Raw genomic sequence first — 27,918 nt, forward strand, 5'->3', positions numbered from 1 at the left:
GGGAAAAGTCAAAAATGGTTGTCTGAAAATTTCTACGACTTCACCAGTCCAAATGTTTGGCCTCCAAACTCCCCAGACCTTAACCCCATGGATTATTTTGTATGGGGCGCAGTTGAAAAAGACACCAATCGCACTTCCAGTAATACAAAAGCCCAGTTAATGGATAAAATTAAAACAGTTTTTGCGGCCCTTCCCAGGGAGACTGTAGCATCAGCTTGTTCGAGGTTCCGAAGCAGGATTGAAGCTGTGATCGATGCTAATGGTGGTTATTTTGAGTAAATCTTGTTGATAGTATTGTAATTAACTCTGCCTGTAATGTTTTTTGTCAATTCATTAAATTTAATAGATACAAAGAAGATTTTCTTTTTCCTTACGAAACTGTCAAATTTATCCCGAACACCCTGTATTTGCAAAAGGAATCATGTAGAATTTGTGAATTTGTGGTCTCGGTTTGGTGGAACGAACAATTTGTACAATGCTGATGGATTGCATCTAAATAGTTTTGATGTAAGGTCTGGAGAGAGCTTTTGGGTGGAAGCAAGTGAGTTTGTGTGAAGGTACCCATGAAGTGAGTGAGTGCGAGAATGATCAGTGAGGAATCTAGTCTCTGAAGTAAAAATATTGAATAGGGTAGTCAATTCAGAAGTAAAAATGGGTGGGGGGACTAATAAGATGCTGCAGTTTCTATATAATAATGCCAGAAGTATCACAAACAAGAGAGAGATGGGAGTTTTTGGCATTGGTTAGTGCAACCTTGCCAAAAGTTACATGCATTAGTGAGACTTGGCTAACAGCAGATGATGTAGTTATAGGGATTGAATGTGAAGGGTTTAGTATTTTCAGGGAAGATAGAAAAGATAGGATGGGGGGGGGGAGTACTGCTGATAACAGCAGTACTCCTCCTGAATTACAGCCAAAAAAATAGAAGACAGGCTGGAGGGTGGCTGTTCATTTGAAGCAATCTGGTTTGAGATTAAGGCCAGTAAGACAAAGTATACAGATGATTGTTGCTATAGGCCAGGGATATATGTCTTCCAGATCATCTGTGGATGATCTGGAAGACATATATCACCAAATTAGTACAATGAGTACAGGTCAAATGATTATTATGAAGAGCTTCAAATATGGAGTATAGACTGGAAGGAAGAAAGATCACATGGCAGGAAGGAAATAGAATTTATACACCTGCTAAGAGATAATTACTTAAGGCAGCATGTGATGGAGGAGGACTAGGGGTGCAAGAGTATTGGACCTGTCATAGGATCAGAAGAGCCATCCATAACCAAGGTGACAACATTGCCTCTAATTAGTGGAAGTGACTATGTGGTCTTGACTTGGGAGATTGTAAAACATGAGGAATATTCTATCAAGAAGGTGTATTTGTGAAACTACAAGGCAAGTGATTATGACATGCTTAGGAAGAAGCTTAAATCTGTACCATAGCCAGGAAGGCCAGAGGAAATCCCAAAGAGTTTTTGTTGCATGGCAAGTAAGAGGAAGAATGACTATGGAAGATTAACCTTAATGAATGATGATGGTCATAAGGAGAGAGAAGCAGATAAAATAGTTGAGTTACTGAGTGACCACTTTGTAAGAGTATATCATCCTAGTGAAGTTACTGCTTTATCATATGTGACAGAAACTAATGTGGGAACAGAGGTGGATGAATTGGAGGTTCCTAGGACATTGCAGAATGTCAATGTAAATACAGCTGTGGGATTAGATGGGATATCAGCTAGGGTTTTTGCAAGAATGTGCAAGGGAACTGGCAATGCCTTTGACTAGGCTCTTTAATTTAAGTCTCAGCTCTGGTAGAGGTTCCAAGGGAGTGGAAAGAGGGCAAAATAATTTTTTTGCATAAAGGAGGTTCTTTTGCATAAGGCTGCAGTAGCAAATTATAGACTAATCAGTATCTCAGGTGTGGTGGTAAAAGTACTAGAAAAAAAATTTAAAAAAGAGAATTAAGAATGGATAGATAAAAATATGATACTGTATGAGGGTCAACATGGCTTTGTGAAGGGTCAGTCATGCCTTAGTAATTTACTAACTTTTTATAATATAGTAACAGCTGAGTTGGATAAAGGAAATGGCTACATGATTATTTTTCTGGATTTTGCAAAGGCGTTGGACAGAATACCACATAGAACCATGTTACACAAATTAGGACAAATGGGGATGGTTACGAGACTGGTTAAGCAGATAAGAGAATGGCTGCTGGACAGATATCAAAAAGTGGTATATGGAAGGGCAGAATTGAGGCAAAAACAGGTGACTAGTGGTGTGTCACAAGGTTCAGTGCTGGGTCCATTGCTGTTCAATTTATACATAAATGATACAAGAAATATTCAGTTGTTTGCTGATGATGCAAAATTAGGTAGAGTAATAGTTAATCAAGGCAATGTGGAGAACTTGCAGGACAATTTAAATAGGTTGTCAGTATGGGCAAAAGTTAATGGGTGTCAGTTTAATGTCAAGATGCTTTGTCTGCATATCAATTGATGGCACTGTATTCCAGGAAATCGATGAAGCTGGAGATTTAGAAGTGGTGGTGATAGACAGAGAGTTAAAGTTTAGAGAACATATTGCTAAGGTTGCCCATAAGCTTAATTGGCTATTGAAGAACACATTAACAAGTAGAGATAAGGAAGTTGTTATTTCCCTTTATAAGGCCTTGCTATGTCCACATCTGGATTACTGTGCTCAAGTCTGGTGCCCCTTGGTTTTTCTTGTACAAATTCAGGAAAACTGAATGAGGAAGCGAGGGAGAAGATTCAGAGATGAGTGACCTGTGGAATGTTCCCTATGAGGATAGACTGAAGGTGTGTGGATTGCAGAAGTTGGTTGATAGGAGGAAAATAAAAGAGTGGATATGATAGAAACATTTAAATTGCTTAAAAGGTTTTTATTTGAATAAAAGTGTGGTTTGTGAGGACTAGATTTTGTGCTTGGAGAGTTGTGAATGAGTGGAATGGGCTGCTAGAGTCAGTTGTGTGTAGTTTGTCTAGTAATAGGTTCAAGGACAGGTAATGATAGATTGGGTCTCCTGTGATGAGTCTTCGGACTCCATGGAGGTGCCCATGTAATAATGGAACTAAATAAAAATGGGACTATGGAACTAAACCACATCCTCAACACTTTCTTAGCCAATGGCTATAACCCCCAAAAAATCCAAAAAATACTAAAACCTATAAACCACAACCTCCCTCCCTCCCTCCACAATAAAGACTACACCAAGTCTATCACTATCCCCTACATCCAGGGCACCTCTGAAAAAATAACTAATATCCTCAAAAAATATGACCTTACTTCCTGTTACAGACCATATAAAAAGTTGGCATCCCTTATCCGCTCTACCAAAGACCAACCACTTCCCCTAGACCTACCTAGTGTATACCAGGTCCCTTGCAGCTGCAAATTGTCCTACTTTGGCCAAACAGGCAGAACAACAAATATCAGGATTTCAGAACACCAAGACTACATCCGTTTTCACCAGTACAGCCGCTCTGGGTTGGCAGAATAATGCCTTAGATACCCATCATAAAATTCGTTGGAAGAAAACAAAAATAATCCATCGCAGCAAGTTTAAATACGAAAGATTATTCAAAGAATCTTCAGCAGCTCTAAAAAACGTTCCTAACCTCAACAAATTTGGGTGCATGAAACTGCCCCAAATTTGGGAGACTTTCATTATGAGAACTTCAGCCCAACTGCCAAGACTACCAAATTAGCCCGCAAGAGGGCACTTAGGACTATAGGAACAAAAGTAGTTTCTTACTTTCCTCCTCATTTGCTTTGTTAGTTCCTTAGTGCACATACCATATCTTTATGTTCCTGAAGATGGCAATGTGACATTGCCGAAATATAGAAGTGATTCATTAAAGTTATCTTTAATTAAAATACTTCATATGCGTTGTTAATTCCGTAAATTAATTACCAGTTATGTCTAACCAACGTATAAGTCTTACTACTAGAATCATATAATAATAATAATAATAATAATAATAATAATAATAATAATAATACTTTCTGGTATCTTGGACTACCATAAAAGTATGCAGAGATATATCTATACAGCTGCAACATTGCATCGACATGTGAATAGGACCGCTCACATGTACTGACAGTTGACTAATGCTGTGCTGGTACAGAGATATCTTGTGCATCTATGATATTTTGGAAGCTTAGTTGGTTGAATAATTAGTGTAACTGCTCTCCAACCAATAAGCTCTGGGTTTAAATCCCATGCATATAAGGTATTTTTCTGTGAATGATTTTAGGTGGTAGGTGAATGTCATTTCCCATAAGACTAGCACCTTGTGTACTGAAGGCTTAGCTTGAAAAAGTTCCATGCTTGTTTGATTTCTACAGCATGGTTTCCAGATTATCTAACCCAGTACTAATATAACAAGCAACTTAAAACATTTTGTGGGGAGGATTCACAAAAAAATAGATGCAGTATAATGTGAAATAAAGATACCTTTGAATGGTCTTTATCTTTATACTGTTGAAATCTAATGAGTATGCTATGTCCAAAAACTTAATATCCATTTGTGAAGAATATATTTGTTAACTGCCTGTAGAAAGATGGTCAGATAAAGAATGATGCATTTTTTTATAAACACTAATGACTGTTAAAAGTATCATTCTGAATTTATGTGTAGAAATGAAATCTCAAAAATAGTGCTATGCAGACAATTTATATTTTAATGCTAATGATATTTCACCAGTGATTATTCGGTATCTCTTATAGCAAGCTTGGAGGTATTGGGGTGTTTCTTGTTTTCCTATAGCTTAAATGACCCATTTTAAGTTCTAGAATGCCTGCAGAATCATAGTGTAGCAACAACTTATAATACTATTCAATTTATATATCATTCAAATTACAAAAATAATGAAAAAATTTATTTTTATAGTTATCAATAGCTTAAACAGCCCATTTTATGTTCCAGAATGCTGCTGCTGCAGGACCACAATTTCTTAATTTGAAAGTATTTCAAACATTTAACCACCATACCACTCTTACTTCCTGCAAACCAGTGTGCTTTCATCTATTCAAAAAATAATAAGAAAACATTGGGTTACTATCTACTGCTACCCATCCACACATTCCATTATGACCAAGCTTGAAAAATATTTTAAATTATTTGGTTTGCCACTTGAATATTTTTTACTTACTTTCAAATTACTCATTGATCAGATTTAAAATAATTTTAGATCATACAATTTTAAACTACTTTTTAATGAGAATGTTCCTTAATAGTCAACTCTCACAGTAGCAAACACTTATAACACAATAATAGGGTTATAGGCACAATTAAAAAAAAAAGCTATTTCTGTGGTTCTAATAATGGGCACGAACTGTACTTATAATAAATACTGTTACATTCATACATCACTAAAATTATAAAAAAAATGAAAAAAGTTCATTTTTATGGTTATCAATTTATATAATTTTGTGTGTCTTCTATATATATATATATATATATATATATATATATATATATATATAAATATATAAAATTACTCAGAAGCGAAACATTATTAGAATGGACAATAACAGTACATATCAAAGTATCTTTAGGATAAATGAGATTTTCTTTGGACCAGGACCACTGGATCAGCAGGTACAGCCTTCAAAAACTGCAAGAAAAATATTTTCACATTAGCTTGATAGCAAATTGCACAATAGTGCTGTAAACTGCACAATAGTAACTATTCCAGGATATTTATTCTTTGGCCAGTTCCCAGTCAAAATGATTATTACTGTTTTATTTTTCTCATTATCTCTTACTTTCAGCAATTCTTTTGTTAGTATGCCTATTCTTGTACATTCAAAAATGGCATGATATAGTAAATCACAATGTTATCCTAACATTACAGGAATGGCTCTTTGGTAGGTTAGCAACCCAAAAAACAATAAGAAGCATCTCACTCCTCTATCAAAAAACATCAAAAAGTGAACAGACAACTGTGTCAAGGCATGTGCATGTACTAAAGCATTTTCATAATCACTTTTTTCTCTCTTACATATGTAACAAAAGCAGCATAATAACACCCATTATGAATTCTCTAAAATGATCATTATTGTTCATAAGTAATGGTATAATACAAATCCGATATAAGACAAAACATATATTTCACATTACCTTTCATTATCATAGTGAATTAACCACTTCTTGTATACTACCATATTTACTCAAATATAACTCGCCCTCGTGTATATCTCGCACTCGATTTTATTTTATGGAAAAAGAAATAAAAAGTTTTGCATATACCTCACACATGAAAAAAGTTAAAATCTTAAGAAATAGATAATGAATATTGTTATGACAGTTTCGGATATTTTGAAATTGGGTTGAAGTGAATCAGCATTTCAACTCAACAATTGTCGGCTTGCCTTTGTCGTTGAGTCGAGTGATCTTTTGTTAATACCACTCCAGTCATATGAATAGAGATGGAAGCAACCAGTAGAGAAAATGTGGGAGTGAGAGCATTGACATCTACTCGATCTTGGATTGCACAGGAGGATGGAGCAGTGAATGAGGTGAGGTTTAGGTTCTATACAGAGTGGATGATTTTGTCAGAAATAATTGCCAAGAGATTTTTAAAACTATCACCACCAATATCCTGGATGGGAGCGAAGATGTCGTTGTTTCATTAGATGACCTTTTGTTTTAATTTAATTACAGAAACATTATCACTAAAGATTCAAATATATTGCATGATGAAGGTGAATGGCTAATCGCATAAATAACATTGATAATTAAAATTTAAATGCATTCATTTCATAAACAACGTGAGCAATTATAAATTTTAATGAATACTGAGATTTAAATATCAATGTCCATTTCCTTTTTTCCTGAAAAATTTTAGTTTTTTTTTTTCCAAAAATACCTGCATATATCTCCCACCATGATTTTTTAACTTTAATTTTGAGGGAAACAGTGTCTTGTATTCAAGTAAATACAGTATACTTTATTTAATGTTTTTTGTAACATATAATATTTTTCTTTTTTTTAAGGTTACACAGTGGTCAGCATTCATAGTGAAGAATTTATGAAGACACAGCACACATGTGTGTTGTGTTATGGAGACACAACACACATGTTTCGACATTTCAACCTCTGTGTTGAAGTCATCATCAGGAAAACATACACATATGCAGGATACAAGCCACATGCCCCTACACTACACAAAAGTAAGATGAATCTAAATGCTTGTTAATCATTTATCCTAGCCTGACCTCTGGTGAAAAAAAAAAAAAGGAGAACAACATTAAACAATTTCTAAAGTCTTGCATTAAGATTTTCTTCTGTCTGAGGTTGTTCCAGATGCTATACGGGTTGAAGATAGGTCCTCCAAATTCTCGGAATAATTAATCCATCATTCTTGTTCAAATTTGGATGATGTTTCGGCATTTCACAGGCTTCTTTGAATTTTCTTTCAAACCAAGTTTTGGTGCGATGTAGGGACTTGGTGTCTTTCCAGTCAGTTCTGTGACACATTTGGAATGTGTGGTCTGACAGGGCTGTTTTACCATAGTGGAAGTATTTAATGTGGCATTTGTGTTCATATGCCACATATACCATCCCAATTAGAAAAGATGGTGCATCCTGTTTCCCCCTATGTATGGTAGGTTACAGGTAAATTGAATTTTGTAAACCTCTGGATGGGCAAGGTATGGAAGAGGATCTCTGGAAGAGCTAAGTAAATTTCTTAATTTTGCAAGGGATTTCAAGTCTGTCTTAATATTATATTTAAGTAGTGTTCTATCTATTTTTTCGATATGCTCCTAATATATGGTATGGCTATGGCATTCTTGTAATCTTTTTTGCTCTTAATGGTATTTTTATGGAGGATCTTGTGAAATGTTTTTTTTTTAATTGTAGCCATTTTTTTTACAAACGTTTGGCTAATAATTTCAAATTCTTGGTTCAGAGCCTGTTCACTGGAGCAAATTATTAGGGCTCTGCATTCGAGGGTGCTGATGACCCCTAGTTTTTGTGTCGGATGGTGGTATGAATTTTTATGTATGTATTGACCTGTGGTAGACCGTGAAGGAGAGGCAGCCTGAGGAAAGATGTGTGACATGTGTGTCAAGAAAAGGAAGAGAGTTGTTGTTTTTGATATCAATGGTGAATTTGATACATTTGTGTTGTTTGGCTTAGGAATATTTAATGTCTCGCAGTCATGGGGCCAAATGGCAAAAATATTATGAACACATCTGAGCCAGACTTTGGGCTTTAGGCTGGCAGAATCTAGAGCTCGTTGCTCAAAGTCTTCCATGTAAAAATTAGCTATTTTTTGGGGGGGGGGGGGTGAGCCCATGGCTGCAGCTTCTTTTTGTAGGTAAAAATTATTTTGACATGTGAAATATCCAAAGCAGAGTACGTGGGCAAAGAGGGCTGTGATATTGGGTAGAAATATGTTCTTCAAGAGAAGAATAGTATCATTGATCGGGACATTAGTGAAAAGGACAATTATGTCGAAGCTGAATAATAAATCTTCGTCATTGAGCATGATGATTCTAATTTTGTTTATGAAGTGTTGTGTATTTTTTATGTGGGGGGGGGGGATGACCTACCAACTCCTTGAGTGTGGCTGCTAGTTTCTTGGCTAACTGATAATTAGGGCTGTTGATTCCTTCAACTATTGGTCGTAGTGGTGTGATTGTTTTGTGTATTTGATAAAGGCAATGCTACCATCATCCTTGATCGGACAGCATACCTGGATAAAATAAACCAACTGGTATCTGATCACAATATGTAACAAATGGTGAACTACAACCCTACAAACCACATCAAAAAGAAAACAACAGAATTAATCAAAGCAGTGATCATGTGGCCAGAGGAAACAACCAAAAAACTAATACCACTTTATGCTCGCACTCCCAGAATTTATGGCCTGCCAAAAATAATGTGGTTGCTATTTCAACATATGTACAAATTCAGACCACCATCCGATACAAAAATTGGGGGTCATCAGCACCCTCAAACACAGAGACCTAACGATTTGCTCCAATGAATAGACTCTGAACCAAGAATTTGAAATTATTAGCCAAATGTTTGTAAAAAATGGCTACAATAAAAAACAAAAAAAATTCACAAGGTCAACCATAAAAATACCATTAAAAGCAAAAAATATTACGAGAATGCCATAGGCATACCATATATTAGGGGCATATCGGAAAAAATAGATAGAACACTACTTAAATACAATATTAAGACAGCTTTCAAACCTCCTGCAAAATTATGAAATTTACTTAGCTCTTCCAAAGATTCTCTTCCATATCTTGTCCATCCAGCAGTTTACAAAATTCAATTTACCTGTAAACTACCTTACATAAGGGAAACAGGACACACCATCCGAATTAGAAAAATTAACACAAATGCCATATTAAATACCTCCACTATGGTAAAACAGGCCTGTCAGACCATACATTCCAAACGTGTCAGAGAACTGACTGGAAAGGCACCAAGTCCCTACACTGCACCAAAACCTGGTTTGAAAGAAAATTCAAAGACACCTGTGAAATGCTGAAACATCATCCAAATTTGAACAAGAATGATGGATTAATTATTCCAAGAATTTGGAGGACCTATATTCAATCTGTATAGCATCCAGAACAACCTCAAACAGAAGAAAATCTTAATACGATAGGATTTCAGAAATTTTTTAATGTAGTTCTCTTTTTTTTTCTTTTTTTAATCATTTATCCTAGCATGACCTCTGGTCATGCTAGGATAAATGATTAACAAGCATTTGGACTCCTCTTACTTTTGTGTAGAGTAGGGTCATGTGGCTTGTATTTTATATGTGTATGTTTTCCTGATGATGACCTCAATACAGAGGTTGAAACATCGATTGCTACTTTTTTAATTAAGTAAAGTAATTATTCTAACATGTGTGTCATGTCTCCATAAATTCTTCACTATGTATAATTTTTTTTTTTACTTGACAGTAAATGTAGTCTAAATAGTATTTGAAATTGATCTGCCACTAAAAACAGTCGTTTAATTTTGCAAAGTGAAAACAGGTCAACCATAAAAATACCATTAAAAGCAAAAAATATTACAAGAATGCCATAGTCATACCATATATTAGGGGCATATCGTTATATTGACACACATGTTAATTATTCTAACATGTGTGTCATGCTCCATAAATTCTTCACTATTTATAATTTTTTTTTTACTTGACAGTAAATGTAGTCTAAATAGTATTTGAAATTGATCTGCCACTAAAAACAGTCGTTTAATTTTGCAAAGTGAAAACAGGTCAACCATAAAAATACCATTAAAAGCAAAAAATATTACAAGAATGCCATACCATATATTAGGGGCATATCGTTATATCGACACACATGTTAATTATTCTAACATGTGTGTCATGTCTCCATAAATTTTTCACTACGTATAATTTTTTTTTTACTTGACAGTAAATCTACTCTAAGTGGTATCTGAAATTGATCTGCCACTAAAAACAGTCCAGTTTAAATTTTGCAAAGTGAGATGACTTAAAACTTGAATAAAGATTCCAAATTTCAGTCAATTTACCTGTAAACTACCTTACATAAGGGAAACAGGACACACCATCCGAATTAGAAAAATTAACACAAATGCCATATTAAATATATCATATATAATATATGATATATTTAATATGGAGGTGTCATATATATATATATATGACACCTCCATAACCCAAGTTGGAGGTGTCATATATATATATAAATATTTTCATTATCCTTATTTTTTTATGTGATTCCCACTCACAAAAGGCTGCAAACCCATAGTACAGTAGTAGCATACCATGGGTGGATTAAGTGGATTTTTTTTTACATATTCATGTGGATGAGCATAGCAGATGTATCATATTCATAACACATTTTGTGAAGTGTTCCCGAAAAGATACTGCTTGGAAAAGAGAACTATGTCCACATCCTAGCAATCATAGCATGAATTTTATTATTAGGCCTATTCCTATGTGTAAGGACATATTTTTTTTTATCTCCCATGACCACATATATATCATGCCAAAAGGAGCAGTCCTATTTTAATGAAATTCAGTCTATGAAAACCAACTTAAATCTTTTTGTAACAGGCAGCATAGGGCCTAGTTCAGGAACTGAAGATGAATGATTGTAAAATGTAATCATTATTATTATTATTATCCAAGACCCCATGGAGTCAAAGAGTCATCTAGGAGGTCCTTTTATCATACACACAGCTCATCATACTGTACTTTAATTCTCACTCAAATTCTCTGCAGACACCACACTCTCAGGAAAAGCATTCCAATCATTCACAACTCTGCATGAAAAAACCTGCTTCTCACTCCCTTACTCACCCTCTTTATACAGTTTCCAGGGATGACCTCTGATTCTCCCCTGATCTCCCACTATTTTCAGTAGAACCTCTCCAGCATTGCTCGTATAACAACCCCTTACTAACTCGTAGGTCTCTATCATATCTCCCCTCTTCCTCCTATCCACCAGACTCTGCAAGTTGCATCTTCTCAATCTTTCCTCATTCTCGACATTCCAGAGGTTAGACAGTACCTTAGTCAGTCGCCTCTGGACCTTTCAACATCTCTTCGTCCTTCTGAAAACTAGATGACCAAATCTGAGCACATGACCATGTGTGGCCAAATCAAAGCCTTATACAATGGAACAAGAATCTCCCTACGTCTACAAGTCAGTGTCTTCTGCATCATTCCCAGAAGACTTTTTGCTGTCTTCACAATTTTGCTATGTGTCCCCTAAATTTCAGATCCTTATTGACTATCATTCCCCAGATCTCTTTTTTCCTCCACCTCCAACAATATATCCTCACCAAGCATAAATTCTGCATCCCATCTTTGTTTCCCAAATTTTAAAATCTTACATTTTTCAGCATTGAACTCACATTCCCATTCCCATGTCCAATCACTCAATTTATTCAAGTCTTCTTGTAAGGCCACAACAACTTCTCTACTCTTCATGGTTCATCCCAACTTTCCATCATCTGCAAATAACTGAATATCTCCATTCAGATTTTCACCAATATCATTAATATACAAGTTAAACAGTAATGGCCCTAAAACAGATCCCTTAGGCACACCACTAGTGACTTTCCTTTTCCTGGATATCGCTCCCCATACACAACTTATTGATACCTATCAGATAGCCAGTCTCCAATCCAATGTACCAATCTAATATCCAACCCCATCTGCTCTAGTTTGACTATCAACTTATCATGCGGTAATCTATCAAAAGCCTATGGGAAATCTAAGTATATTACTGTGTATCCTTCTCCTCTGTCCATGGAAGCAGTCACCTTATTGTAATAAGTAAGTAGATTACTAAAACATGACCTCCCTTTAGCAAATCCATGCTGTCCATCAAAGATAATACCATTGTTGTCAACCTAATTCTGGATCCTAGTTCTCACAAGCTTCTCCAACACCTACCTTATTTAACCTTCTCACCTTTAGAATATATTTAGACATTGCATCATTCCATGCTACACCTGCAAGCTGTCTCCTGAGCGCTTCATAATCAACCCCCTTGTAGTTCCACATATACCCTTTTCTCACAGAGGTCCTCACACTGCTGGCAACCACTCAGGTAATCATCTCATGGTCATTCTCACCAATTGGTAAATGTATAATCAATTGGTGATTTGACACCTCATTTATGATTACATTCTCAGATGAGATGACCAAATCCAAGATCCTCAATCCTCGTGTGTCCTCTGTTATATACTGGCTGAGGTAGTTATTCCCTCAAAAACTCAAGAAAATCCTTTTCTTTACTTCCAGTTGTTGCTGTCTCATCATTCCAATCTATATTGCCATAATTAAAATCATCCATAATGATCACTCTTTTCTTATTTGCTTGACTAACTTGATTATAATTTTCATAGTCACTACTATCCACGTTACCTGGTCTATAACAACATCCAACCAAGTATTTCATTCCATTCACCTCTGTCTCACACCATACTGCCTCAAAACTACGGGTACTATTTCTCTCTTGCATCTCTACTTTGTATCTCTTTCTCTATCATCAATATTACTCCCCCTCCGTTTTTTATCCCTTCTATCCTCGCAAAACACATCATACCCTTCCATCTCTATTCCTGTCAGGATGTCGTTCTCATCTAACCATGTGTCACTTATTCCAACACTTTTTGGGTGAACAGACTCAATTAGTGCAACCATTTCATCTGCCTTGTTTCTTACACTTCTAGCATTTGTATACAGACACAACAGCTCAATCCTGGATCTACAGCTACTCATTCGATGTGATCTCTCCATGCTAGACTGAAGCCATTTCCCTTTCTGCTTATTCATTTTAGAATCCTTTCAATTCCAACTTTTTCCTCTTGATCCCAGGTCATCCCATTCCTTTCCTGTCTATGCACTCTCTCCCATCCTCTTGAAGCATCCACCACCTTTCTCATGCTGTGTACTCCTGTTCACCCTGAGCTTTCCCGCTTCCCTGTTCCTCTTGCACACCTATTCTCTCATTTTTCATACTCATGCCACCCACTTCCTCATTCATAACCACCCCTTTACTCTCTCCTGTCTTATTCTCCTGCTCTTCCACATCACTTTCCACTTGATCAGATTCATTCTCTGTACTCACTTCTCTGCCTTTCAGCAGTCTCTCCAAGCAACTCACATGATAACCACTCAAATGCAGTCCATCTTTCTTATATAGTTCACTTCGTCCTTCAAACTCATTCCACACATTAACAAACTGTACTCCCCTTCTCTTCACACATTTCAGCCAACATATCATTTTATGAGAGAAAAATTGCTTAATAAAAATTAAGCAAGAATAAGCTTAATTTCCAAATAAAAAGTATGCATATACAAATAAAAAAATCAACATTATTTTATGCAATTTAGTTAATATATTACCTCAGGTGGCTCAAGTCCTTTTTTTTTTAAGAAATTTAAGAAGCCCTGCACACTGCGTAATGAAAGTAGCTGAGCATCCTGTTAAAAGAACACAAAACTGTATAAACTATTTAATTTTTATATACTATTATAAAAAAACTTGATTTGCATTGACTAAAAATAACAAAAGAAAGTAAAAAAAAAATTGAAATAATGATCAAACAATGTGTGTGTATTTTATATTAAAGATACAAAGACTTCTTAATACTGTTTCAGTTTCTCAAAGAAAAAGTTGTATGTTACATACATGCTGGTTATGGAAATTAAATATGTACTATGCAAATCATTTTTTTATTTTAATTTTTTATATTTCTTCTTTCTACTAAACAGTAAATTGAAAAATATATATTTTGAAGTTATATCCCAGAGTTTTTAGAGAAACCTCCTCACTCTCTTCTCTCTTTACAAAATTTCAGCCCAAACAGCAAAAAATCACCTGAAAGGACTCTCTTGGAAGCCAGCACTTAGGACTTGAGATTTACAATCAGCCTTTGCTCTTTGAGAGTGGTATAGCAGAGATGCAAAAGATAGAAAAAGCACAAGGAAAAAGAAAAAAGTGTATGAAAGAGAGAAGGAGATTACACTGTGATGAAATTGTGTTTCCCAAATGCAATGATTAAGGATGTCCATGAGTTGTTAGGATGTCTGTTTGAAAATGAAAGAGATAATTATTTTAGCAGATATAAATGATCTAGCAGATGATCACTCTGCAGTGTGGTATATGAGAAAATATAAAAGAGTTGATGGAAAGAGTGATTGCATCAAGATTATGAATCAGCTATATGATAAGACCAGATAAAAAAAAGAGCTGTGGCTGCTAATGAGTCAATGCACAAATTGTTTGGGAGGAATGGTATGCAGTTTGTGGATGTGTGAAGTGCATTTATTTACCAGTATGAGTGATAAATTGCATTTTAATGGATTTTGAGTTATCTGATGCAAGAAAGTGTCATCACTGGGAATTTCGATACACAGAATCTAGAAAACTAGAGCTTGGAAGGAGAAAGGTACACAGGTGTGCATGTGTGTGTGTGTGTGTGTGTGTGTGTGTGTGTGTGTGTGTGCAGGAACCCTTCAAGCAAGCAAGTGGGAAACATTAAAAAATGCTGAATATAATTTCTTAGGTCTCAAATTTTGAGCGAGGAGGAAATGTCACATGGGTTAGTAAGTAAGGTGCAAGGGTGGTTGAAGAGAAAAGTGTTTATTAATTTATGTCTATTATGTCAGAAGCAGTTAGAACAGGAGGCAGAGTTTTTGATTAGTTCAATTTTAGTATTACTTCTAGGCCTTCATGGAATCCAAAGACTCGTCATGGATGAGTTTCAAAAGCAAAATTTTAGTGAAACTTGATTTACAGAGGATGATATAATTGAAATGAGAGTATATAAGAGTATCTATATAAGTATTTTCAGGGAACACAAGAAGCAAGTTGAGGGAAAGTTTTTACTAATGATAGCAAAAGAAGTGGGGCCTAAAAAGTAGGATTTCAGCAGCAGGCAGAGATGCAGAAGGCAGTTCATTTCCGAATGTGTGATGTAAAATAAGAATAACAAGGAAAAAATATAGTTGGCTGCTGTTGCACACCAGGGAATGCAAGGTGACGGACATACATGAGGTTGGTATGCATTGGTAAATTAGCATACAATCTTCATGGTGGGGAACTTCAACTACAGGGGGACAGATTAGAAGGAAATATATGGTGCACAGGAAATGGAATTTATATAGCTACTCAGAGATAATTACCTGAGACAATATGTAATGGAGAGGTACTTGAGATTTGAAAGGACTACATCTGGTGACAACATCAAAGGATTTATCACTATGATACTTTATGGAAGCAGCATGATTTTGTGAAGGATAAGTCTTACTTTTGTAATTTCCTCACTTTTTATATTAAAATGATAGCTGGGTTGGATAAAGGATATATATATATATATATATATATATATGAACTGGAGCAAATGGGGATGGATAGAAAGTCAGTAATATGTATAAAAGAGTGGCTAATGGATAGGCAATCGAGAGTGTATTTGAGGGATTGAATCCAGAAGAAGACAAGTGACTAGTTTGGACCTCCATGTTTAATCTGTGCATCAATGATATAGGAAATAATTGAAACGGAAATATCCAATGGTTCCTGATGCAAAATTAAAAACTAAGTAGAGCAATTATTAGTAAAGGTGATGTCAATATCCTGCAGGATGATTTAAATTGTTATATGACAAGAAGGGAGAGAACAAGAGATCACTCCATTGGAAATTGTGCAAGAATTTTATTAGAACTAGATTTTTTCCTTTGGGAGTGGTGAATAATTTGCCAAATCTGCTAATGGTTGTGCTTTATCAGTGATTAATTTCAAGGAAATGTATGATAAATATTGCGTGAATAATGGTTAATGTGAACTTATTGTGATGGATTTTTGTACTCCATGGAGAATGCCCAAGTAGTAACAATGCTTCTGCTTTTATTTTTTTGTGGTTCCTATTTCTGTACATTAACTGTGCACCTTGGTATGTTATTAGAAGATAATCAAGTGTCACTGTAGTGCAACTGATGGGATTGCTATACCCTTTGAGTGGAAAAGACCCGAGTTTAATTTTCATCATGATGAGAGGAATCTTTATACGAACTTGAAATTTTTGACTGAAGATAAATTAGCCAATCTCATACAAAGTTAACAAGGTTTTTTCCTACCAGAAACTCAGGCTTTTATCCTGCATATTGCCAGAGAACACCAATTTACAAATAATACTATCAGTGGGTAGTAGATGTCATTGTGAATAGATGATGAATGGTGATATTGCATGTTGATGGGGAGAATGAGTAATGTGAATGGTGGATTGAATGAAGTGGTGTGCCCTCCCCACAACAAGTCCTAGGACTCATTGGATGTGATATGTAATAATAATGATTATTACTTCAGTTTTTTATATATATATATATATATATATATATATATATATATATATACCCTTTGGAAATTGTGTATTTTATGTATAAAGTGTAAATAACATGTAAAGTGTATTTTATGCACATTACTCTTTAAAAATTTTTAGATGTCTATTTTCTGATGGGAAGTCAATATCCAAGCTTAAATACATTTCATAATCACTTTTACATTTTGTAATCAATATGCAATGAAATTTCTAATCGATTAACATAAGATATGAAAGGATGCTCTTGTTTTAGCAATATGCTAGCCTTTTATAATAAAGTTACAAGAACATTAGATGAGGGAAAGGCATATACTGCAATTTTCTTAGACTTGGCGAAGGCATTTGACAGGGTGCCACATGATAAACTGATATTTAAGTTGCAGCACATGGGTCTGGATGTCAGATTGGTCAACTGGATTCAGGATTGGCTGTCTGATAGGTATCAGAGAGTTGTGTATGGTGGAGCAGTTTCCAGAAGGCAGAGGGTTACAAGTGGGGTCCCACAGGGCTCAGTACTAGGACCTATATTGTTTAACCTTTATATCAATGACATAGCCAGTGGATTGCAGTGGGGGATATTCAGTTGTTTGCAGATGATGCGAAGCTGGGAAGGATTATTAGTAATAGTGCAGATGTGGTAGCCCTGCAAGAGGATTTAAATAAGCTAGATAGATGGGCAAATGAATGGGGATGTCAGTTTAATGCAGCAAAATGTAAGGTCTTGAGGTTTTGGAAACATCGATGGGATGCTGCATACTCTATGGGAGGAGTTATACTGGTGGAAGTAGGGGAGACAAGAAATCTGGGGTTGATGATTGATAGAAACCTGAAGTTTACGGGACATATTGCAAATGTGGTGAAGGTAACACAGAGGATTGCTGCAATTATGAGAAGGACACTGACCTGCAGAGATAAGAGGGTTATCATTCCGTTGTATAAGTCTCTGATCAGACCACACTTGGACTATTGTTCTCAGATTTGGTCCCCAGGATTTGAAGGGGATAAATTGACTGTGGAAAGAATACAAAGATGGATGACAAAGATGGTTTCAGGACTGTACAAGGATAGTTATGAGGATCGGCTGAGAAAATGTGGACTGCAGAGTTTGGTGGATAGAAGAAGGAGAGGTGATATGATTGAGACTTTTAAACTGTTGAGAGGTGGTTACAGGGTTGACACTGGGGAATTCTTTCGCTTGGTTGAACAGCGGGAAGGAGTGATGACAAGAGGCCATCCCTGGAAGTTACGAAAGGAAACTGTGAGCAAGAGGGTAAGGAGTGGTTTCTTTGTGTGGAGGGTGGTTGAGCCGTGGAATGCATTGCCTGATGGAGTGGTGGGAGTGAGAATGGTCAGTGAGTTTAAAGAGTGGTATGATAGACTTTGTGTTTCTCAGGGGGGGGGACCTCCCCTCGATGAGTCTTGACAGACTTTATGTCTTAGGAAGGACCTCCCTCGATGAGTCTTTTGACTCCTTGGAGGCCTGAATAATAATAATAATAATAATTATAATAATAATATTATGCTTTGGAAAAAGTGAGAAAAACAGATGTAGATTACTGGAAGAATGCTGGAGTAAACATATGAAACAAAGGATATATGTAGTTCATACTGATTAAGAGGGAACTGAAACTTAAAGGTCATACTGAACTCCCAATGATAAACAGGATAAAATCTCTATATTCATTCTAGAAATAGGCTAAACTGAATTTACAGAAGCAGTTTCATAGGAAAGATGCAAATACTTTTGCCACATAAACTCTCAAAAGTTTTCCATCTCTGTAACAATGTTGCATTTCCCTCTATCTTTACAATGAAATACTCCACAATAATGCAATTAAAAGTAAAAAAATATTACAAAAATGTGATCTCATACATTAGGGAATATCAATAAAAAGAGACAGAACACTGCATAAATGCAGTGTTCTGTCTCTTTTTATGTTTCTTTAAATGTTATATGTTACCTTAACACGGCTTCTATGCAGTGTTAAGATAACATTTAACATAAGGCAACATTTAAACCTTCTGCAAAATTCAAAAGTTTACTTAGCTCATTCAAAGATCCCCTTCCTTACTTTGCCCACCTGAGAATGTACAAAGCCCAGTGCACCTGCAACTTACCCTATATAAAAAGGAAACAGGATGCACAATTCCAATAAGAAAAGACAAACATAAGCACCACATTAAATTCCTTCGCTATGATAAAACAGGCCTGTCTGACCATGCATTCCAAACTTGTGATATAAATAACTGGAAAGGCACCAAGTCCCTAGAGCTCACCAAAACCTGATTTGAATGAAAATTCAAGGAAGCTTGTGAGATGCTGATTGATTATCTTAATCTCAACAAGAATGATGGATTAGTAATTCCAAGAGTCTGGAAGACTCATTTCAGTTCCACTGAAAAAAAAATTCTTTTTATCCTCTGTAATTATAATTTATTTATTATATATATATATTTTTTTCTTTTCTCACCAGAGGTCAAGCTAGTGTAAATGGTTAATAAAACAGTTTTACTGTTTTATAATGTAGCTTTTGGTTGAAATGTCAAGTGTTATTGTGTTATTTTCTTAATTGTAAGTAAAGTAATTACTCTAACATGTTTGTTTGTTTGTGTCTCCATAAATTCTATCTACATAATGAATGAATGCTGACCACTGTGTAACCTTGAAAGAAAGAATTACAATGAAACAGTTTTATCTGACACTTAATGTCATAAACTCCCATCTCCCTTATGACATCAGTAGTTTTATCTGACACTTGATGTCATAAGAGAGATGATACATTTTGTTCCCATGACAATAATCGATTATTTCTATCAGATGACATTGAAGAGTAATTTATATTATCAAGAATGAAATATGCTCACTGCTATTTCCAAATTTTGTTTTTAAATCGAATGTAGACAATATGCAGATTGCATATTTAAGATTGAAACAGGCAATATTTTAGCACTGTTATATGTATGAAATTCCAACATGCTAAGCTTTGACTTGTGGTCTACTTCACATTATCAGGAGTCTGACAACTGATTATTATCATCATCGTAGTCCATGTTGTCGAGAAACTCATAAAAAAAAATCCACTCTAGGTCTTGCAAAGTCAATCATTTCATGTCTTAAAATGATTCACTATCTGCATTCTAACCTTTCTCATGCAAGGCACTCCCCAAAACCAGTACTATATGCACAAAAATCTACTTCTCACTCCTTTATATCTAGGGATGGTTCTTTCACTTTGTTCAACCAAAGGGGAAAAAACTTTTCTAGTGTATTTTTCTTTCATATGAATTTCACCTACAACAGTTCAATTGTGGTAAGACACACAGAACTAAATTCAGAAATCGTAACTGAAAAGGAACTAAATAATGTCCTATCAAAAGACTCTCTAGGGACTTGATAATAAACAAAGTTAATTCAGATAGGTCAAGTTAAATGTGGTCTTAAAATGACTGGCTCTCAAATTGTCAGCAAATTAACGCAGTCCTGGTTAGGTAAGTGGAGTGTTACATAGTTAATGCTGATTCTAAAAATAGTATCTGAGATCTATGTAGTAACTTCTATGTACCACAGTGTTCTTCCATTTAATTTAGTGTAGTTTCCAGGGATGCTCCTCCACCCAATCTCCCATTCTATGAAAAATTTCTTACACATTAACCTGGTAACAATACCTTGCCAACTTATATGCCTCAATCATTTTCTCTGCCCCCCCCTCCTATTCATGAATTAGGAGGAGGGGGGGGAACAGATATCTCCTCATCCTATGACCATCAAATCTTCATTCAATAATCCATATGAAGGCTGATCAAGACCTTATACAATGGATAAGGTCTTGATCATTGCCATAATCCAATGTGATGACTTCATAACTTGGGCATTGTGAATGTAAACTTCAGATCTTTGTCCTCCACCATCACCCAGAACTCTCATTTCCTCTACCTCCTTCAAAATTTCTCTGCCAAGTATACTGGGTGTTTCAAAAGTGAGTATACAACTTTGAATGACAATAGAAGGTATTTATTTATTTATCATATGGCATATACACATGGTTAAAAGGGAATAAAATACTTATGAATATGGATAAGATACAAATATATAAATTATAATATAAAGTAAAACATGAACAAGGGTATATGTGGAACTACAAGGAGGGTGATTATGAAGAGCTCAGGAGGCAGCTTGCAGGTGTAGCATGGACTGAGGAGTTAGCTGGAAAAGAGATCAATGCAGCTTGGGGAAGTTTCAAAAACTATTTAGTAGATGCAATGTCTAAATGTATTCCACGGATGAGAAGGTTAAATAAGGTAGGTGTGAGATGGATGAATAAAGAGATTAAGCATGCGATACAGAGAAAAAGGGCATTGTGGAGGCAGCATAAGAGAAGTGGAAGTAACCAGACTGACTGTAAGTGAGCAAGAGGTGTTTGGGGAGTTGAGTAAACTAGATATAAATAAGGCTGTGGGACTTGATAATATATCACCACATATTCTGAAGGAATGTGCCAGAGAGTTGACACTTGCCTTGACATTTTTTTTAATACGAGTCTTGCATTTGGTCAAGTTCCTAAAGAGTGGAAGGAGGGCAAGACTGTGCCACTTCATAAAGGAGGTGATCGAACTCAAGCACAAACTATAGGCCTATCTCTGTGTCAGGTGTTGTGGTTAAGTTGTTGGAGAAGCTTGTGAGTACTAGGATCCAGAGTTGGGTTGACAACAATGGTATAATCTTTGATGGATAGCATGGATTTGCTAAAGTTAGATCATGTTTTAGTAATATACTTACTTATTACAATAAAGTGACTGCTTCCTTGGACAGAGGAGAAGGATACACAGTAATATATTGGATTTCGCAAAAGCTTTTGATAGAGTACCTCATGATAAGTTGACAGTCAAACTAGAGCAGATGGGGTTGGATATTAGATTAGTGCATTGGATTGGAGACTGGCTATCTGATAGGTATCAACAAGTTGTGTATGGGGGTGCAATATCCAGGAAAAGGAAAGTCACTAGTGGAGTGCCTCAGGGATCTGTTTTAGGGCCATTACTATTTAACTTGTATATTAATGATATTGGTGAAGATTTGGATGGAAATATTCAGTTGTTTACAGATGATGCAAAGTTGGGACGAACCATAAAGAGTAGTGAAGATGTTGTGGCCTTACAAGAAGATGTGAATAAATTGAGTGTTTGGGCAAGCAAATGGTGATGTGAGTTCAATGTTGCAAAATGTAGGGTTTTAAAATTTGGGAAACAAAGATGGGATGCAGAATTTATGCTTGGTGAGAATATATTGTTGGAAGTAGAGGAAATAAGAGATCTGGGGGTGATAGTGGATAAGGATCTAAAATTTAGGGGACACATCACCAAAATTGTGAAGACAACACAAAGACTTCTGGGAATGATGTGGAGGACACTGACGTGTAGAAGTAGCGAGATTCTTGTTCCATTGTATAAGGCTTTGATTAGGCTACACATGGACTATTGTGCCCAGATTTGGTCACCTGGTTTTCAGAAGGATGAAGAGATGTTGGAAAGGGTCCAAAGGTGACTGGCTAAGGTAGTTTCTGACCTCTGGAATGTTGAGCATGAGGAAAGATTGAGAAGATGTAATTTGCAGAGTCTGGTGGAGAGAAGGAAGAGGGGAGATATGATAGAGACCTACAAGTTGGTAAGGGGTTGTTATAAGATCAGTGGTGGAGAAGTTCTACAGAGAATAGTGGGAAATCAGGGGAGAACCCGAGGTCATCCCTGGAAACTGTATAAAGAGGGTGTGAATAGGGGAGTGAGAGGCAGGTTTTTTCCATGCAGAGTTGTGAATGATTGGAATGCCTTGCCTGAGAGTGTGGTGTCTGCAAGGAGTTTGAGTGTGTTTAAGACATGGTATGATGAGATGTGTGTGTGATAAAAGGACCTCCCAGATGAGTCTTTGACTCCATGAGGTCTTGTTTAATAATAATAATAATAATAATAATAATAAATGAACAAACAGATAAAATACAGGCATTAAATATATGACAAGCATCCAACAAAAATTTAGTCATATTTTTACAATTAGATTTTTAATCCAATTGATTGCCTCTGGGGATAGGTCAAAAATGTCCTTTAGTTCACCTGGATATGCCGTTAACTCACATTCCTGAACTATATCAAGGATAGTTTGGATCTCGGCTCCACAAGGGCAGTGGGGATTCGATATCTTTCCCCACTTTGATGGTAAGTCTCCATATACACCATGACCTGTATGGATCCTATTATCAGTTTTCCATATATTCCTGGGCAGGTCAAATCCAGATGGTTTTTGAAGAATATTGATGTAACTATGGACTTCAGGTGATACTGCTTGAATCCACAGTTCATCCCACTTATTTATCAAGCTGACATTCTGAGAGATTACAGGCGATCCGAATGGCAGGTCTTCTGGATTTTAATCTATCAGATAAAGCATCTGGAATAAACTCGTGTATTGGGAGATTTTGGTTATTTAAGATTCTTTTATATCCATGAAGCAAAGCTTGGAGGAGGAATATGGCTCAGAATAGGGAGCCACTGTAAGGGTGTGCTTCTGATACAGCCTGTTATTAAGACATAGTGAAATTAAGTTGAACATCTAGATTCTAGAGCAGATGGGATTGGATATTAGATTAATGCATTGGATTGCAGACTGGCCATCTGATAGGTATCAACAAGTTGTGTATTGGGGGGAGCAATATCCAGGAAAAGGAAAGTCACTAGTGGAGTGCCTCAGGGTCTGTTTTAGGGCCATTACTGTTTAACTTGTATATTAATGATATAGGTGAAGATTTGGATGGAGATATTCAGTTGTTTGCAGATGATGCAAAGTTGGGACAAACCATGAAGATTAGTGAAAATGTTGTGGCCTTACAAGAAGACTTGAATAAATTGAGTGACTGGGTACGGAAATGGGGATGTGAGTTCAACGTTGCAAAATGTAAGGTTTTAAAATTTGGAAAACAAAGATGGGATGCAGAACTTATGCTTGGTGAGGATATATTGTTGGAGGTAGAAAAAATAAGACATCTAGGGGTGATAGTGGATAAGAATCTAAAATTTAGGGGACACATAGCCAAAATTGTGAAGACAACACAAAGGCTTCTGGGAATGATGAGGAGGACACTGACGTGTAGAAGTAGGGAGATTCTTGTTCCATTGTATAAGGCTTTGATTAGGCCAGACATAGACTATTGTGCCCAGATTTGGTCACCTGGTTTTCAGAAGGATGAAGAGATGTTGGAAAGGGTCCAAAGGCGATTGACTAAGGTAATTTCTGACCTCTGGAATGTCGAGTATGAGGAAAGATTGAGAAGATATAATTTGCAGAGTCTGGTGGACAGGAGGAAGAGGGGGGGGGGAGATATGATAGAGACCTACAAGTTGGTAATGGGTTGTTATAGGATCAATGCTGGAGAAGTTCTACAGAAAATAGTGGGAGATCGAGGGAGAACCAGAGGTCATCCCTGGAAACTGTATAAAGAGGGTGTGAGTAGGTGAGTGAGAGACAGGTTTTTTCGTTCAGAGTTGTAAATGATTGGAATGCCTTGCCTGAGAGTGTGGTGCCTACAAGGAGTTTGAATGTGTTCAAGGCACGATATGATGAGCTGTGTGTGTGTGTGTGATAAAAGGACCTCCAAAATGAGTCTTTGACTCCATGAGGTCTTGGGGTAATAATAATAATGTAATTTGTTGACATAGTGGCTATTAAGCCAAACAGGGGCACCATACTCTGCTGCACTGTAAACCAGTCCCACAGCGGTACTCCGTAGAGTTATGCCGCTTGAGCCCCATGTAGTACAACAGAGCTTCAGGACTATATTATTTCTGGTACGTACTTTAGCAGCGATATTAATCATATGTTGTTTATATGACAAAGTTCTATCCAAAGTTATCCCCAAGTATTTAGGTGTCGGATTAAATGAGATTAATGTCCAATCAACATATATCTCTGGTTTCTGATTTGCAAGTCTATTATTAAGGTGAAAACAGGAACATTCAGTTTTACCAGGATTTGGTGTTAATCTCAATTTTTTATAGAACTGCCATAAGGCCAACATATCATTCATCAATATTTCTTCAGTTCTTTCTATGGATTTGTCACTGATTACCAAAGCTAAATCATCTGCATAAGCAAACTTTCTACTAACTGTTTCAGGAATGTCTGTAATGTAGACTAAAAAGCAGTGGTGCAAACACTGAGCCCTGTGGTAACCCATTTTTAAGCATTCTCTGTTTACTGATACTTCCCCCATTTACTACCCTGAAATATGGATCACATAATAATTTGTTTACAAGGTGCCCCAGTATTTTACATGGGATGACTTAAGGAATTTGTATATGAGTCCCTCCCTCCAGACAGTATCGTATGCTGCTGTCAAGTCAACAAAGACTGCAGTAGTCTTCAGACACCTTTGAAACCCTGCTTCAATGTAAGTTGTTAAGCTTAGGACCTGATCTATGCAGCTATGATCTTTCTGAATCCCACTTGTTCTATTGGAATGCATTCCAAAAATTTTCCCATTGATCCTATTTAAAATCAGTCTCTCCAACAGTTTGAAGGTTGCACTTAAAAGGGCTATGGGGCAATAGTTTTCACTTCTGTCTGCTGACTTACCAGGTTTTAATATAGCAATGATTTTTGTCCTTTTAAATTCCCTAGGGAAGCAAACACTTTCAAGTATATCACTAAAGAATTGGCCAACCACAATCTAGCATAAGTTCCACAATGTATCAGGAATTCATTATGAATATTATCGCATCCAGGAGCCTTCTCTGTTTTGATGTTTTGCATATGAAGCAGTTCTTCTCCTATTTCAGGATCCTTACTCTCAAGGAATTCATGATACAGGATTCGCTTTCATTAGTCCATCAGGGCACATATTATTTAACAAAGATATTTCTTCACAAGAAAAAGGCAAGGAGAACTGTAGGTTCTTTTGAGTTTCAGCCTTCATAGACTTAATTCATGTTTTACCTCTTTAGTATGTTCTTTATCTATAGGGGCTCTAGAAAGTGAAACAATACGAGCAGTAATCTGATTTGGGTCAACAGGTGACAATTTCTTTGGTAGAAAGGGGCTTGGACCGAGCTTCTTGAGTAGCAACCAGGCTTTTCTCCTAGAGTGTTTAAAAGCTATGTTCTCAGTTAATTGGATCCACTTTTCTCTACGAGCAGCATTAAGACTCTGAAGCAGTTCTCCTATTTCAGGATCCTTACTCTCAAGGAATTCCTGATACAGGATTCACTTTCATTAGTCCATCCGGGCACATATTATTTTTGATAGCCTCGAGGGATGTATCTTTTTGCAACTGCTATGACTACTTCAGTGAGCTGTGTATAATTTTTGTGGTTTGGGGGAATTCTTCTAAGACATGCATCTAAGTCTGCAGTAAAATTTTCCCAGTCAGCTTTTTTGAAATTCCATCTTGGTCTAGGAAATGATGTTATCACTGGAATTTGGGTGCCTAATTCCATTAAGATGGGACAGTATTGACTATTGGAAAAACATCGAAAATACATCTGGAGACCTGTAAAGGTTGATTTTCACTATCAGTGGAGACAAATATCAAATCAGGGTTATATTCTTTATTCCAAACTCTTGATCTAAAGGTGCCTTTTTCCTTGGCATCAAAAACCAAGTGGAGACAATGTAAATCCACCCATTCAGCTAATGTTTCTCCATTTTGATCATTCCAGTCATATTTCCAAGACGTATGGTGATTGTTGAAGTCTCCAGATTACACCGTTGGATGGGGGTGTATCTGTAAAACATCATTTGGCCAAGCAGTTGCAGGTGGTTTATACACATTCACAATCATGATATCCGCTATTCTAACAGCAATCTTATGGATTTCGTCATCATCAGCATTCTCAATATCATTTCAGACATATGTTATGTTGCCATGGCAATAACTATAAGTTATTCCGAGAATATCATAACCAGGGATTGTTGCTCTAAATTTAGCTTGGTCTTCAGATTTGATATGTGATTCTTGAATAAGAAGTATATCGATGTTTTCATCTCGTAGGAGTTTAGAAAGACATTGACACTTTGATGCGCTAATATCTTCAACATTTAACTGGCAGATACAGATACTATGTCCGATGTTCCTTATCATCTGGTTCTGGAAAGAACCATTGTGATGGTTTTGAATTTCCATGTGTAAATATGGTCAGGAGATTGTACAATTGCATTTGTCTGGCTGCCATTTGCTCTAGCTCTTTAGCGTGACCAAGGGTGCACCACGAGAAGGCGAGCTAGAACTGCACCCCCAATAGAAGGTAAATAGCATTAGATGAACAATTTTTATTATCGTGCAAAAGTAGTTTAAAAAAAGTAGTGCAAAAGTAGTAACACTTGAAGTTTCAACACAAACAGTTAAGGATTTTTTTTTTTTTTTTTGTCTTACTACTTACTACTACTACTATGTTCACTGGGCATCTACAGATGCTGTATGGTCACTCCGATACTTGGTGATGTTCCACACCAGGCCTTGCCATGCAGTCCTGTTGTTTGCTTTTCTGGCATTCTCAACTCTCTGAAGATCAGTCACTCCACACATGCCATCCATCCCATCACAGTTAAAGTTTGATATGACTGCCTCCAGTAATTCTGCAGACATCCAATCTGTAATCAATTTCCTGCCACATATGGCAGAGCAAATCCGGCATAACTTCAGCAATGGTAGCAGTAATTCTGGAACACAGCTCATCTAAATTGGCTGGCAGTGGTGGTACAAACACTCGATCTTTCGCAAAGTCCCATAAGAAAAAATCTAATGGTGTAAAGTTGGGGGGGGGGGACATGGTGGCCATGCTATAGGTATCCCTCTACCAATCCATCTGCCTGGAAAATGAGTGTCGAGGTACGACTTTATGTCTATCAGGTAATGAGGAGGTGCTCCATCTTGCTGGAAATGTAAGCGTCCTTCATGGTCAAGGTCGTCGAATTGTGATATTAGGTACCCAAGTAGTATGTCTAGATGGCAATTAAGCCTCTCCCAATATCATTAATATCACTACTATCTTT

General features: G+C 36.4%; 1 protein-coding gene across 1 annotated transcript in view; it reads right to left on the reverse strand.

Annotated features, from left to right (window-relative positions):
• Nucleotides 1-5,506: 5,506 nt before the first annotated feature.
• Nucleotides 5,507-27,918, reverse strand: part of LOC150100261 (uncharacterized) — a 101,392-nt gene continuing 78,980 nt past the window's right edge. The window contains exons 6-7 of the mRNA XM_090402621.1: nucleotides 13,909-13,986; nucleotides 5,507-5,640 (exon numbers count right to left, since the gene is read on the reverse strand). Of these exons, the coding sequence (XP_090258747.1) occupies nucleotides 5,578-5,640; nucleotides 13,909-13,986 (141 nt within the window). The 3' untranslated portion in view covers nucleotides 5,507-5,577. The remainder of the gene's footprint in view (nucleotides 5,641-13,908; nucleotides 13,987-27,918) is intronic.

Source organism: Typopeltis vanoorti, chromosome 13 (assembly GCF_054136105.1).
Source record: "Typopeltis vanoorti isolate ZY-2024b chromosome 13, IOZ_Tvanoo_1.0, whole genome shotgun sequence".
Taxonomy (NCBI): Eukaryota; Metazoa; Arthropoda; class Arachnida; order Uropygi; family Thelyphonidae; genus Typopeltis; species Typopeltis vanoorti.